Source organism: Hydractinia symbiolongicarpus, chromosome 4 (assembly GCF_029227915.1).
Source record: "Hydractinia symbiolongicarpus strain clone_291-10 chromosome 4, HSymV2.1, whole genome shotgun sequence".
In the NCBI taxonomy this organism is placed as follows: domain Eukaryota; kingdom Metazoa; phylum Cnidaria; class Hydrozoa; order Anthoathecata; family Hydractiniidae; genus Hydractinia; species Hydractinia symbiolongicarpus.
In genome coordinates, this window is record NC_079878.1 from 949,207 (window position 1) to 962,814 (window position 13,608).

Genomic DNA, 13,608 nt, shown 5'->3' on the forward strand with positions numbered 1-13,608 from the left:
AGAAGAGTCCTAGGAATGAGGTTAAACGTTTAACTAATTTCCAATTGGTCTTTGGAAACCGCTTATCTTCTTATTTTCTCAGACGGAATACTTCTCGCCGTAGATATACAAAAAAGACAAAACCATTTTGAGAAAAAGTATATGAACCAATTCATTTGTGCGATGAATTACTTTTACTTCAAAGTGTAATCTGAGTATATCAATTTAAGTACATGTTACTGAAAAAAACTTTCAAAGAAGCTATGGAAGACACTATGTACAAATTCAATTACTTACACAAAATACCTTAAAATACATTGAGCACAGAGCAGTGTTCGTACTAGAAAAGCGCTAAAGTAAACCTTTGACCCCCTTTCATGGATCTTTTAACTTAAGTATTGCATCAAATGGTAGCGTCTTCAAAAAACAAGTATAGTGTTATTCTACATACCGTTGGCAAGGCATTGAAAAGGAAATACACAGCGTGGATTGCATTTTGATAAACACCGTGAAGAATAAGGAGTACACGTCCATAAACAGTGATCAGCCTCAACCTGTCCAATGACATTCACGCTTGGTATTGGATTCGGGCCTGTGTTCCCCAGGCTGCATAAACATTTTCCTGATGGTAAACAGCGGCCTTCAGGTCGATTACACATGCGATTGCATAGACTTTTAACACAGCTACTATTCTGAGCTAGAGAGGGAATAAACAGGGATATGAATCAGGTCTTAATATGAAACGTAGCATAACAGTAAAACTTTATCAAAACTTATTAAATCTAGTTCAGCAAAGTTTCGCGACCCGTTAAAATTTCTTCTTGTAAAATATACAAAAGTCAGCCATTAGCGAAAATTAATTTCTACCAAGAAAAATAAATTAAAATCGCCAGATTTAGTACTGTAATACTTTGTGGATCTTGGTTTAGTGGTTATGCAGTGCGCTTCGTACGTAACGTACGTAGGTACGTTGTTCAGTTGCGGGCATGTTTAGCAAGTGCTTTTACAAAAACTATGGGTAAACATGAAATGTAAGAAAAAACAGGGTAGGTACTGCCGATGTATACCTAAGATATAATATTTGGAATAATACTAATCGTATATGAATAGGAAGGTGTTAGGAATGTAAGGAAATTATTCACTTAAATGATCCCAATAGAATATGCAGATCTTGTAGTAAGAAATAAGAGCCTTGACTACCCAAACTACCCAGACTGGGTCATTAATAGGCGATAGCCGCTCAATCTAAAACTGAATTTCCTAAGTCATTTCACTAATTTAGTGAAAGAGCATTAACTCGATGGGGAACTTTATAGCATCATGACAATATTTCGACAACGTCATCATGCCATAGTCTTGGACTCAACGAAAATTTCCCTTTTTTCATCGGGGCGATGAAAAATACCTAAAATTTCTGGACGAGCTTGCGTGAAGATCACAAAATATACAGAAACAGGTGTGTATCAACTGCATTATTTCTTTGTTCCACTTGTCCTAACTTACATTGGATTAGATGTCCATTTTTTGTTGAGTTTAGTGGAGAACGGAAACAAGGTGGTTTCGTAACCTTGACGTTCTTTCTATTGATTACCATGGCGCCTGGCAATATTCATCCAATCAAAGTGCGTTTCTGTTGACGTCATGTTCAAAACCGGCCAATTAAATTTTCTTTACATCTAACCTATTTGACGTCAAATATGTGCAAAGAAAGCTTTAACTTCAGTACTTACTTTGTCAAGAAGATTTAGACAAGTACTTGAAATATTTGAGCGGAAAGAAGAAAAGAAGAAAATATTTCAGAATGTATAGCAAATATAGAGATATATCTGCAAACGTGAAGAACCTACGAACATGTGGTGCTTGTTATGAGCGTCCCATTTTCTTTTGCGATGACGATTTTAGAATACATGAGAGGAATTGTCATCGCTCATATCAAGAAGAGGAAAAAGAAGATTTAATAGCTATTAAATCACAATTGTCGCTTTTAACCAGTCTTTTGAGCAGACAAAGCAACATACATTACCCAGTCTGTAAAGAGAGTAAGGAAGAAAGGCGGAAAGACGTTGAAGAAGAAATTATCTGCATAAAGAGACGAATGGTTGGATTAGAAAGTGAAGTAGATGCTTTGAAGAAAACTTGCATGTGTAAATGTTTACTACAAGTTGTAGAAGGTATGTGTTCATCTTGCGTAAAACTGGAGAAGACACAAAATGTTGTGAACGAAAGTCAAAATGCAGGAGTTTTCAAAGAAGTGGAGGAGTTTAAGTTGAGGAACAAGTTGCTGCAAAATGAATTGGAAAACAAAACAAAGGAATTCAATCAGATGAAAGAACAAAGATCTAATGACAAGAAAAAGTTGCGAAAAATGAAAGATTTGTTTGATGCAAAACATAAGAAGATGGAAAAGATGGAAGAAGAGTTAAATGCTGCTCAAAAAGATAAGATAGAAATGACAAATTGCGTTGAAAGTGTGAAACAAAAAAATCTTCGCATCAAAGGTCAATTGAATACTGAACGACAAAGAAGACAAAGCTGTTCTCTAGATGAAGCAAATGATCAAAAGGAAAAGTTGCTAAAAGTTGAGGGTGTTTGTAAATCTCTACAAGAAGAGGTAAGGAAGTTAAATGATGAAAAAATGGAGTATGTAGCAGAAGTTGAACGATTTAAATCTCTTCTTCGTGACAAGGAAGCTTCAATGAAGCAGTTGCAAAGCGATGCTGACAATCTTACTGCAACAAAGAAAGAAAAAGAAGAGTATGAGATGGAAATAAAGAAAGTCAATGCATTACTTGTTAAAAAGTTCGATGCTTTTAAAAAGTTGAAAGTGCGTTGTGAAGAGCTTGAAAGGATTATCGAAAATAAAGAGCGAAGTGAAGAAGAACTTAAGTTAATGAAAATTCTTCTTGCCGAAAAAGATGGATTGGTGAAAGAACTGCAAGATTACGTAAAAGAGAAAGAACAGCAGGTCCAACAAGAAATCAAATTGCAAAAACAAAGAGATTGTGAAGTTTCTACCCTTCTGAAAAGGGTTCAAGATTATGAAAATGCTGTGGTAGAGTTAAAAGCAAAAATCGACGAGTTGGTAAAACAGCTAGACGACAACAACAACCAAAAGAATTTGATTTCCTTTAGCCTTGCAGAAAAGAAGAATGATTTAGAGGAGCTTCGTGATCGATTAAGATGTTTTGAAGAACAGCATAAAACATCGATGTCTATGATCCAAAAGTTGAGTGAAGAAAAGCGTCATATTTCCGACGACTTGACAGAAATTGAAGATGAAAACAAAAAATTGTTTAATAGCAAAGCAGATCTTCAACTGAAACTTGACGAGCTGAATGATAAACTCCAGGATGCAGTTCAGGATAAGATGAAGACAGAGGAAAAGTTGAAAAGAATGGATGAACTCGAACAAGAACTGTTTGAAGTTAACAAAGGCAACAAACTTTTACAAGCACATAAAGAGGAGTTAATGACAGAGTTAACTCAAATGACAGATAAAATAAAGCACCAAGCTGAGAGATATGAATGGAGATTGAATGTAGCCGACAAGAATGTCGATGAGCTGGAAAAAGAGCTTGCTGATGTAAAATGGAGTTTAAAAAAAGCTGACAGAGAAATCAAAGATTTAAAATTGGAACATCGAGACATGCTAAGTGCGGCTGAGCAAGTAGAGAAGTTGAACAAAGAATTTACGTTGGAGGAGGAACAGTTCGAAGAGATGTCGAAGAAATTAGAAGAGAAAAGTCAAATAGTGAAAGAGATAGAAGAGAAGAATGAAGAATATGTTAACACCAACGAGAAGTTGAAAAAAGAGGTTTTGGAAAAATACAAATGTCTTGAGATTGCCAACAAGAAAGTTATTGATCTAGAAATCGATTTAGAAAAAGTTAAAAATGACTGCACAAAGAAAAGCGAAATGACGAAGCAGCTTACAACAGAATTGCAAGAAAAAGAAAAAGTGTCTGCAAACCTCGAAAAAAAGACGTTGCTGCTACAGGAATCAGAAGCAGAACTTGAAAAGGCTGAAGAAAATATCACCACCTTAAGCAAGCAGCTTTCTGATTTGCAAGAAGAATTGGATAAAGCTCAAAGAGATTTTTCAAAAGCAAGCACTGAATGCGAGAGTGAGGAGCTTGATAAGTTGAAACAACAGAACGAAATTTGTGAGTTGAAAAAGCTTGAGTTGGTTCAAAACAAAAAGGACTTGGAAGAAGAGTTATCTCATCTTAAAGAAGCGCATTCATTATGCGATGGCCATAAAAGAAGATTAGAGAAGGATAAGGATAACATACACAAGAAGCTTCACTCAGTTGAAACTGAACTGAATGCAACTCTGCATGATTTTGAAAAGACCAAACACGATTTAAAGACATTGCAAATTGAAGTAACACGCTATGAAAATCTTGTTAAGAACTACAAAGAAGAAAAGAATGAAGCCAAGAGTTTAAGAAAAAAAGTAAAAGAATTAGAAGCAAAGGTATTCGAACTTAACGCTACCTGTGAAATGGATGTCTCAGAGAGGTAAGTACTACAGTATTTTACTCATGGTTTCATTTATGTGATCATGTTTCACCTTTGTAGCTATTTTTTTGGTTGTAGCCATTTTAAGTCCTATTTAATAACTTAATTTTCTTTCTTGTTAAAATAGCGACGACAATATACCAACTCCAAAAAGAGACTGGGGAGAGAAAAACATGAAAGAGCGCGAGAATGAAGAAAGGAGGGATGCTTGTGTTTCTGACAATATTGAGCTAAAATTTCAAGAAATGGAATATAAGGAGATAGTAAATATTCAGAAGAATACTAGTGATGGAGATAATGGGGAGAAAAAGGTTGCCTCCATCAAAATTGATAAAATAAAGAGCGGTATGACAGAAAATAACGAAGTCAGAGTAGAGATCCTCACATCAACTGGGAACAAAGATGAAGTTGACAGTGATGCATCAACAAGTGAGACAGGATTAATACAACCAATTTCGGGAAGTATCAACATGCTTGCAGCTGTTGAAGAAAGATGTGAAGAATCTGTAGCAAGTGATGTTTCAACATGTTTTAAAGATGATGAAGATGACATTTGTCCTTCATCGGATGATGACGATTCGAATGAATCGTTTGAAATTGAAGATGATGAAATGGTCATTTCAGACAACAGTGCAGAGGATATAATGATTGATACCAGTCAATCAAATGAAAGTAAATATTTTTAATTTAATTTTTTGCACAACCTAGTCCTTATATTTATATAGTGAAGATTTAGTTAATTAACACAAATTTTTTGACACGTTTTTTGTAATTAAAGGTACAGGAAATGATGAAGAACTTACAGTGAACATCAAAGAAGACAAAATTGAAAAACATTGTTTACAAGCGAACAACATTTCTATCTCTTCTAATAATGATGAAGTTGACATTTGTCCTTCATCGAATGATGACGATTTGAATGAATCGTTTGAAATTGAAGATGATGAAATGGTCATTCCAGACAACAGTGCGGAGGATAAAAAGATTGACATCTGTCAATCAATTGAAAGTAAATATTTTTGACTTAGCTACTATGAACAACCAAACCTTTATGTTCTTACTTAAACAATTAATCTTACATTAAGATTTAAACGAATTCCACGAATTACAGATAGAAATGTTATTTTATAGGAAAACTTACGGTAAACATCAAAGAAGGTAAAAATGAAAACCAAAGTTTACATTCTTCTAAAAATGATGAAGGCGATAAATGTCCTTTATTGAATGATGACGATTTGGATAAATCGTTTGAATGTAAGAAAGATGAAATGGTCATACCAGACGACAGTGCAGAAAATAAAATGATATTTACATGCCAGCCAAGCAAAGGTAACAAGTTACTTTATTCAATCATCTCAATGTTCGCGAAAAATATGCAAAAAGTTCATTAGAACATCTATATTTTAGTGTCGCCATTTTGTAAAATAAATTATTACTTAAAAATTTATTTTATAGCTAAGACGATCAAAAACATCGAACAAAAAGACGATGAACTATCGTCCTATGAAGACAGCAACTTTAAATTGTTATCAAATCCATCATCACTGTGTAAAAAGTTATCCCCTCTCTCAATATCAAAGAATAGACTGGGAAAACTTCCACCATTGAATCATAAACAAGATAGCAGTGTGTTTGACCTTCCACCACTACCTGTAACTGGTTCGTCGTCAACTTTGATAAACAACAAAGATTCTGCAACTCAAGAATGTCAACTGCTTGCTGAAAACACAGATAATGACAATTCCACAAAAGATGAATTCAATGATGCTTCGAAAGGTGGCAATATTGATATTTTTATGTCAACAAGCAACGATGTCGAAGCGGATGCTAATTTATCAATGGAAAAACAACATGAAGTTGACAGTGATGCATCAACAAGTGAGACAGGATTAATACAACCAATTGCTGGAAGCCTCAATATGTTTTTAGCTCCACAGTCAAAAAATGATAAATTTGATGAAAGTATCAGTGAAGAGATTGGAGAAGAATGTGAAGAATCTGTAGCAAGTGACATTTCTACTTCTTTCAAAGAAGATGAAGTTGACATTTGTCCTTCATCGAATGATGACGATTTGAATGAATCGTTTGAAATTGAAGATGATGAAATGGTCATTCCAGACAACAGTGTGGAGGATAAAAAGATTGACATCTGTCAATCAAATGAAAGTAAATATTTTTGACTTAGCTACTATGAACAACCAAACCTTCATGTTCTTACTTAAAAAATTAATCTTATATTAAGATTTAAACGAATTCCATGAATTACAGATAGAACTGTTATTTTATAGGAAAACTTACGGTAAACATCAAAGAAGATAAAACTGAAAACCAAAGTTTACATTCTTCTAAAAATGATGAAGGCGACAAATGTCCTTTATTGAATGATGACAATTTCGATAAATCGTTTGAAATTAAGAAAGATAAAATGGTCATTCCAGACAATAGCGTAAAAGATATAGTGATTGACAACTGCCAATCAAAAAAGGGTAAGAAACGTCTTGCCTCACACAAATAAGCATAGAAAACTCTATAATAGTGTGCAAAAATTATTTCAGCAATAAAAGTAAATTTTATTTACTATAGGCAATACCAACAACAACATCGAACAAAAAGACGACATGTTATCGTCCTATGAAGATAGCAACTTTAAATTGTTATCAAATCCATCATCACTGTGTAAAAAGTTAGCACCTCTTTCAATATCAAAGAATAGATTGGGAAAACTTTCACCATTAAATCATAAACAAGATAGCAGTGTGTTTGACCTTCCACCACTACCTGTAACTGGTTCATCGTCAATGTTGATAAACAACAAAAATTCTGCAATTCAAGAATGTCAACCACTTGATGAAGTTTCAGATCATGACATATCGATTAAAGATGAATTCAATGATGCTTCAAAAGGTGGCGATATTGACATTTTTATATCCACAAGCAACCATGTCGAAGTGGATGCTAATTCTACAATGAAAAAACAAGATGAAGTTGACAGTGATGCATCAACAAGTGAGACAGGATTTATACAACCAATTGCTGGAAGCCTCAATATGTTTGCAGCTCCACAGTCAAAAAATGATAAATTTGATGAAAGTATTAGTGAAGAGATTGGAGAAGAATGTGAAGAATCTGTAGCAAGTGACATTTCTACTTCTTTCAAAGAAGATGAAGTTGACATTTGTCCTTCATCGAATGATGACGATTTGAATGAATCGTTTGAAATTGAAGATGATGAAATGGTCATTCCAGACAACAGTGTGGAGGATAAAAAGATTGACATCTGTCAATCAATTGAAAGTAAATATTTTTGACTTAGCTACTATGAACAACCAAACCTTTATGTTCTTACTTAAACAATTAATCTTACATCAAGATTTAAACGAATTCCATGAATTACAGATAGAAATGTTATTTTATAGGAAAACTTACGGTAAACATCAAAGAAGGTAAAAATGAAAACCAAAGTTCACATTCTTCTAAAAATGATGAAGGCGACAAATGTCCTTTATTGAATGATGACGATTTGGATAAATCGTTTGAATGTAAGAAATATGAAATGGTCATTCCAGACGACAGTGCAGAAAATAAAATGATATTTACATGCCAGCCAAGCAAAGGTAACAAGTTACTTTATTCAATCATCTCAATGTTCGCGAAAAATATGCAAAAAGTTCATTAGAACATCTATATTTTAGTGTCGCCATTTTGTAAAATAAATTATTACTTAAATTTTTTTTTTATAGCTAAGACGATCAAAAACATCGAACAAAAAGACGATGAACTATCGTCCTATGAAGACAGCAACTTTAAATTGTTATCAAATCCATCATCACTGTGTAAAAAGTTATCCCCTCTTCCAATATTAAAGAATAGGCTGGGAAAACTTCCACCATTAAATCATAAACGAGAAAGCAGTGTGTTTGACCTTCCACCACTACCTGTAACTGGTTCATCGTCATCTTTGATAAACAACAAAAATTCTGCAATTCAAGAATGTCAACCACTTAATAAAGTTTCAGACCATGAAAAGTCGATTAAAGATGAATTCAATGATACTTCGAAAGGTGGCGATATTGACATTTTTATGTCAACAAGCAACCATGTCGAAGCGGATGCTAATTCATCAATGGAAAAACAAGATAAAGTTGACAGTGATGCATCAACAAGTGAGACAGGATTTATACAACCAATTGCTGGAAGCCTCAATATGTTTGCAGCTCCACAGTCAAAAAATGATAAATTTGATGAAAGTATTAGTGAAGAGATTGGAGAAGAATGTGAAGAATCTGTAGCAAGTGACATTTCTACTTCTTTCAAAGAAGATGAAGTTGACATTTGTCCTTCATCGGATGATGACGATTTAAATAAATCGTTTGAAATTGAAGATGACGAAATGGTCATTCCAGACAATAGTGCAGATAACAAAATGATTTTGACATGTCAGCCAAGTAAAGGTAACAAGTTACTTCATTCAAGTATCTTAATGTTTGCAAAAATATTATGCAACAAGTTTATTAGAACCATTGTATGTTAGTGTCGCCATTTTGTAAGATAAAATGTTATTTAAAAAATTTACCTTGTAGGTAAGACGATCAGAAACATCGAACAAAGAGACGATGAACTATCGTCCTATGAAGACAGCAACTTTAAATTGTTATCAAATCCATCATCACTGTGTAAAAAGTTAACACCTCTTCCACCATTAAATAATAGATTGGGAAAACTTTCACCATTGAATCATAAACGAGATAGCAGTGTGTTTGACCTTCCACCACTACCTGTAACTGGTTCATCGTCAATGTTGATAAACAACAAAGATTCTGCAACTCAAGAATGTCAACCGCTTGATGACGATGACAGTAACAATGATGATGATGACGTCAATTTTGATGACATTGATGCGTTGCTGTTGGATTTAGATGAATTTGATTCGAAACGAGCTAATAAAAACCCAAAAGCTTATTGAAAATCAGAAGTTCGAACTTTAAAAAAATCAACTCCGTATATTTGTTTGTCTCATGTTAGTGTTGTGACGTCATATATGTTGTGCTGTTTTAAAAATTGGGTCTAAAAAATACAAAAAATATATTTATTTATTTATTTATTGCTAAACTTGTGCTTGTTTTTCATGCGATTAAAATTTGGATACACCAAACTGAATTCTGTGAAATTTAAGCAAGCTTTTCGTATTCATTTTTTAATAGTTTATTGAGATTATGCAATGTGGAACTTTTAGATATGCATGCAATGGAATTAACTACACCTATTTTGGTTCATCATTATGTAGATTTTTAATAATAAAGCAGCACTGTATTTCTGAAATAAAAAAAATACGCTGAGAAAAAAAACCCTGGGAAAGAAGCTGGTATAAGGACTAATAATAAAATGTCAAGTATTTTAAGTAAAAGTAAGTAATATTAATGTATGATCAAAAAAGTTAAATGAAAGAACTCGAGATCTGAACCATTGACCTGTACTTCCGAAGCCATTATAAGGGAAGATAACAGTTATTTGCAACCTCTTTCCCAAGTCCTCTATTTCTCTATTTGAGAATTGTGAAAGGGTGAATATTTATTGTTTTAGAAAAAAAACTCTTTATGAGTGAAGATCTCGTAAACTCGTTCTTATGGGCTTAAACTTTTGTTACGAACGTTGGCAATGTACTGAAGTAATCGCTGTTGACGTATTTGACAAAAGTCCATGTTGCTATAAACTTCTCAGAAAATCTTCACGTCTCGTAATTTTTTTCTTTTCTAAAATCCACCATCTCCGTTATCTTTTTCCCTCCGTGTTAATTCCCTGTCACGAGCTAAGGTCTTTAACGTAGGGAGAAATTCCATCATAACGAAGGAGCGAGGGAGTTTATTATTATTTAGAAAAAAAATACGATATCATGTCAAGTTTTCTGCTTTTTCTTTATTTAAGAACGCGAAACCAGTACTAGTATTTCTAAACTTAAAGACGAAACAAATATAAAACAAAATCTATACAAATATACACTATTTCCATTACAGAGAGTGTGTCCATTTATTTAAAAGCTCTGTGTCAAAACATTATAATATTAAGTACGAGTACAAGTGGAAAATATTTTACCTGTAATAATTCCAAACAGACATAGAGTAAACACACAGATTCTTAACATGTTTGTCATTGTCAATAATATTCTTGATGTTGTAAAACATTGTTGTTATTTGCTTAAAAAGTTTAACACATCAATTAAACGTTATATAACATAAAGCTATTGTTTATATAATTGTGTATTTTCATGTGTTTTTTCTCTGGATGACATTATTAAGCAGGAAACTATTTTGAATGTTTTTTTGTTTTCCGTGTTAGGTTCAGTTTCCCTTCTCAAAACGGTAATTAATGGCTAGGGAGGCAACATTAATTATTTCCTTAAACTTTAAAAGAAAGAATCCTTATCTGGCGGAATAAGATCATTTATGTTAATAAAAAAAATTTGTTCTAATGATTTTAATTTTCAGGATCAATGCATATATACATGTTTAAAATATATCTAAAGATGTATTGAGTTAAAAAATACATGTTTTTAAGACATCCTCATCCCCAGGGCTTTTCTCAAGAAAATATCTAGCGCTGCCCTTAGAGGACCTTTAATACATCGAATCAACGAACTTTCGAAAAACGCTCCACCACAGCGTCGGTAATAAATATTTTTCACCAAGAAAAAATTCGCCACTTTTTATCAGGCTGTATATGAAAGATTGTCCGGTTTCCTTTAGTTTGCTTTATTCACACTAGTATATTGGAACTAGAATAGAAGTATAATGTATTATAAGCTTAATCAATCTAGTATAATTTAAACTGGTGCGTCCTCGTCATTTATTAGCAAATTCATTTTGCTCCACTGACTTTCCGTCTTAATTTATTGACTGTTGATTTCTTTTGACTCGATCATGATGGCTTGATAATTCTCCGTATCGTTATCGCCATCTTAATTATCGACAATTGAGAGATTTTTACTGTACTTATAAGTATAAAAATTAAGCATGAATTCTTTCATTGTATCAACATGTCAATATAAAGCGATGTCTTTGAAAGATTTTTTTCTGCTTGAATCACACTGAGGAAAAGCGCTAACTGATCGTGCATTTATTTTGGTCACGTGACCAAGTTTTTTTCTATCAGCTAGTATCAACAACATATTTAAACTTTAAACACAGTTGCCTGCTATGACGTAGGTTCTAACCAATCACATTGCGCGATATTCAGAAATATTGATGCCGCCCTTTTACCCGGGTAATAATCCGTATTAAAGGAGGTCCTACTATGGTTGGGACCGATGGGGTACGAAAATGTTTAAACTTTCGTCCCCCTAGATTGGCTAAAACATACTTCAAATTTTGAAATATTGCGGTCGAAAGCCTTAACAAAATACAGGAGATTATGTATAGAAATATAGAAACGCCATATTTTATGTAAGATATATTTTAAAAATAAGCAATTGTAACATCGAAACAAAATAAAGATAATGCAGAGAAATGCTATAGTATATGTCAACTACCAGTCCTCCTTTGTACATTTTCCGAATACATGCTTTCTGTTGTCGTGCGATTGAACAAATGCGTTGGCAATTTTGATCAGGTCTAGTTGTCAGTCCTATCTTTCTGGAAATTAAAATCGAGATAGAGTTGAAACGAGCTGGAAGCATTGTTGATCTCATACAGAGCATATGTATGTATTGATCAATTAATAATTGATTAAAACATATGATAACCTTATAAAAAACATCACTTCTTGGCAAAAAAGTGAAAAACTAGACCCTATATGTTGAACAAGTCCACGGTAATATACAGCAAGCAAGACACAACCTCGCCCCAGGGTCTTGTGGCCCCTGAGCCCTTATAACGAAGTGGCCAGCTATTATAAGCTTCATCAACAAGGCAAAATGCACTGGGAACGAGGCTGGCAAATACAGTAACGTTTCATTAAAAATAAAGGAAGATTTTGGAAAGTATGCCTTAATCCATGGGACTCTAAATCCGCCATCGATAGTGTATACAAAATATTTACTCAAGAGAACAACCGTTAATGGATGGAAAGAGAGTTGCGAAAGGAACAAAAATAACCAGCTCATTGCACTAACCCAAACAAAAGGAAGACCAAAGTGGATGATGAAACGTTGAAAAAAATCAAAGATATTATCGTTGGTTCACGCAGCATGTTGGTTTTTGCCTACCTAACTTATCTACCTAACTTGGTCCGATTATAAGAAAAGAGTTAGCTTATTCAAGAAGCTAATTTTTCCAATCTTAAATACAAATAGAATGAGCTTGGATACCCAAAGGAGCAGTATTCATAAACTATAGGGGATACTTTCAATGGTCAAAATAACGTTGATATAGAGAAATTGTGCTTGGAAGACGATAGTGAGCTGGTTATCGTCCTGCATAACTTAACTAATAAGTCCTAGCCCCTTGATATTTTGATTAATCAGCAAGCAAAGAAGTTTGTCTCTCATAAATTCAACACGTGGTAAGCAGGTCGTGTTAGCGAGCAGTTGAAGAAATGTATGGCTCCTTTTACTGATGAGGTACACTAACTGCCACCCTGTCATGTTTTCATTTGAAAAATTACAAATTAAAAAACGTATATATTTATGATTAAGTACGGCAGCTTGCACCGGTTAAGAACAGGGCAGAAAATACATAATCAGGGCAACATAATCAGGACAGGCCGGCTTATTACTCAAAAAATATTATTTGGCACTTATAAAAGGGACATATAATCAGGGCAGGCCAGTTTATATACGACAGTGTAATATTATTTCTCATTTATTATAGAACGAACATAATCGGGGCAGGCCGACTTATGTATGACACAGTCAAATATTATTCGAGACTTATAGAACGAACGTAATCGGGGCCGACCGCTTTTATATCATTCGTCATCACTTCTGACAAGCGAATAGCCCTGGTGGCAAAGTTGTTGTTGCTCTCAAATGAAACGAAATTTCGCGGCAAATACTAAATTTTGGGATTCGCAAGTTTAATAACTTTTCACCAAACTTAATTCCCGCAAAAAGAATAATTTAGGTTCCGTGAAATTTAGTTACTTCAAAGTATATTATGCTGAAATGTATTTACTACA

At 33.6% G+C, this 13,608-nt stretch overlaps 3 protein-coding genes across 3 annotated transcripts; all 3 read left to right on the plus strand.

The window, feature by feature from the left end:
- Window positions 1-1,571: 1,571 nt before the first annotated feature.
- LOC130640707 (myosin-9-like) lies at window positions 1,572-4,504 on the plus strand. The gene is made up of 2 exons (XM_057447222.1): window positions 1,572-1,601; window positions 1,703-4,504. Exons 1-2 carry the CDS (start codon window positions 1,572-1,574, stop codon window positions 4,502-4,504), a joined length of 2,832 nt encoding a protein of 943 aa, XP_057303205.1.
- A 168-nt stretch (window positions 4,505-4,672) lies between these two features.
- Window positions 4,673-5,614, plus strand: LOC130640766 (dentin sialophosphoprotein-like). Its single transcript, XM_057447308.1, has 2 exons — window positions 4,673-5,172; window positions 5,279-5,614. The coding sequence occupies exons 1-2, from the start codon at window positions 4,674-4,676 to the stop codon at window positions 5,521-5,523; spliced, it is 744 nt and encodes a 247-aa protein (XP_057303291.1). The 5' UTR covers window position 4,673; the 3' UTR covers window positions 5,524-5,614.
- Window positions 5,615-5,768: 154 nt separating this feature from the next.
- Window positions 5,769-9,463, plus strand: LOC130640708 (titin homolog). The gene is made up of 7 exons (XM_057447224.1): window positions 5,769-5,829; window positions 5,956-6,666; window positions 6,789-6,986; window positions 7,084-7,794; window positions 7,917-8,114; window positions 8,241-8,972; window positions 9,081-9,463. Exons 1-7 carry the CDS (start codon window positions 5,769-5,771, stop codon window positions 9,461-9,463), a joined length of 2,994 nt encoding a protein of 997 aa, XP_057303207.1.
- Window positions 9,464-13,608: the final 4,145 nt, after the last annotated feature.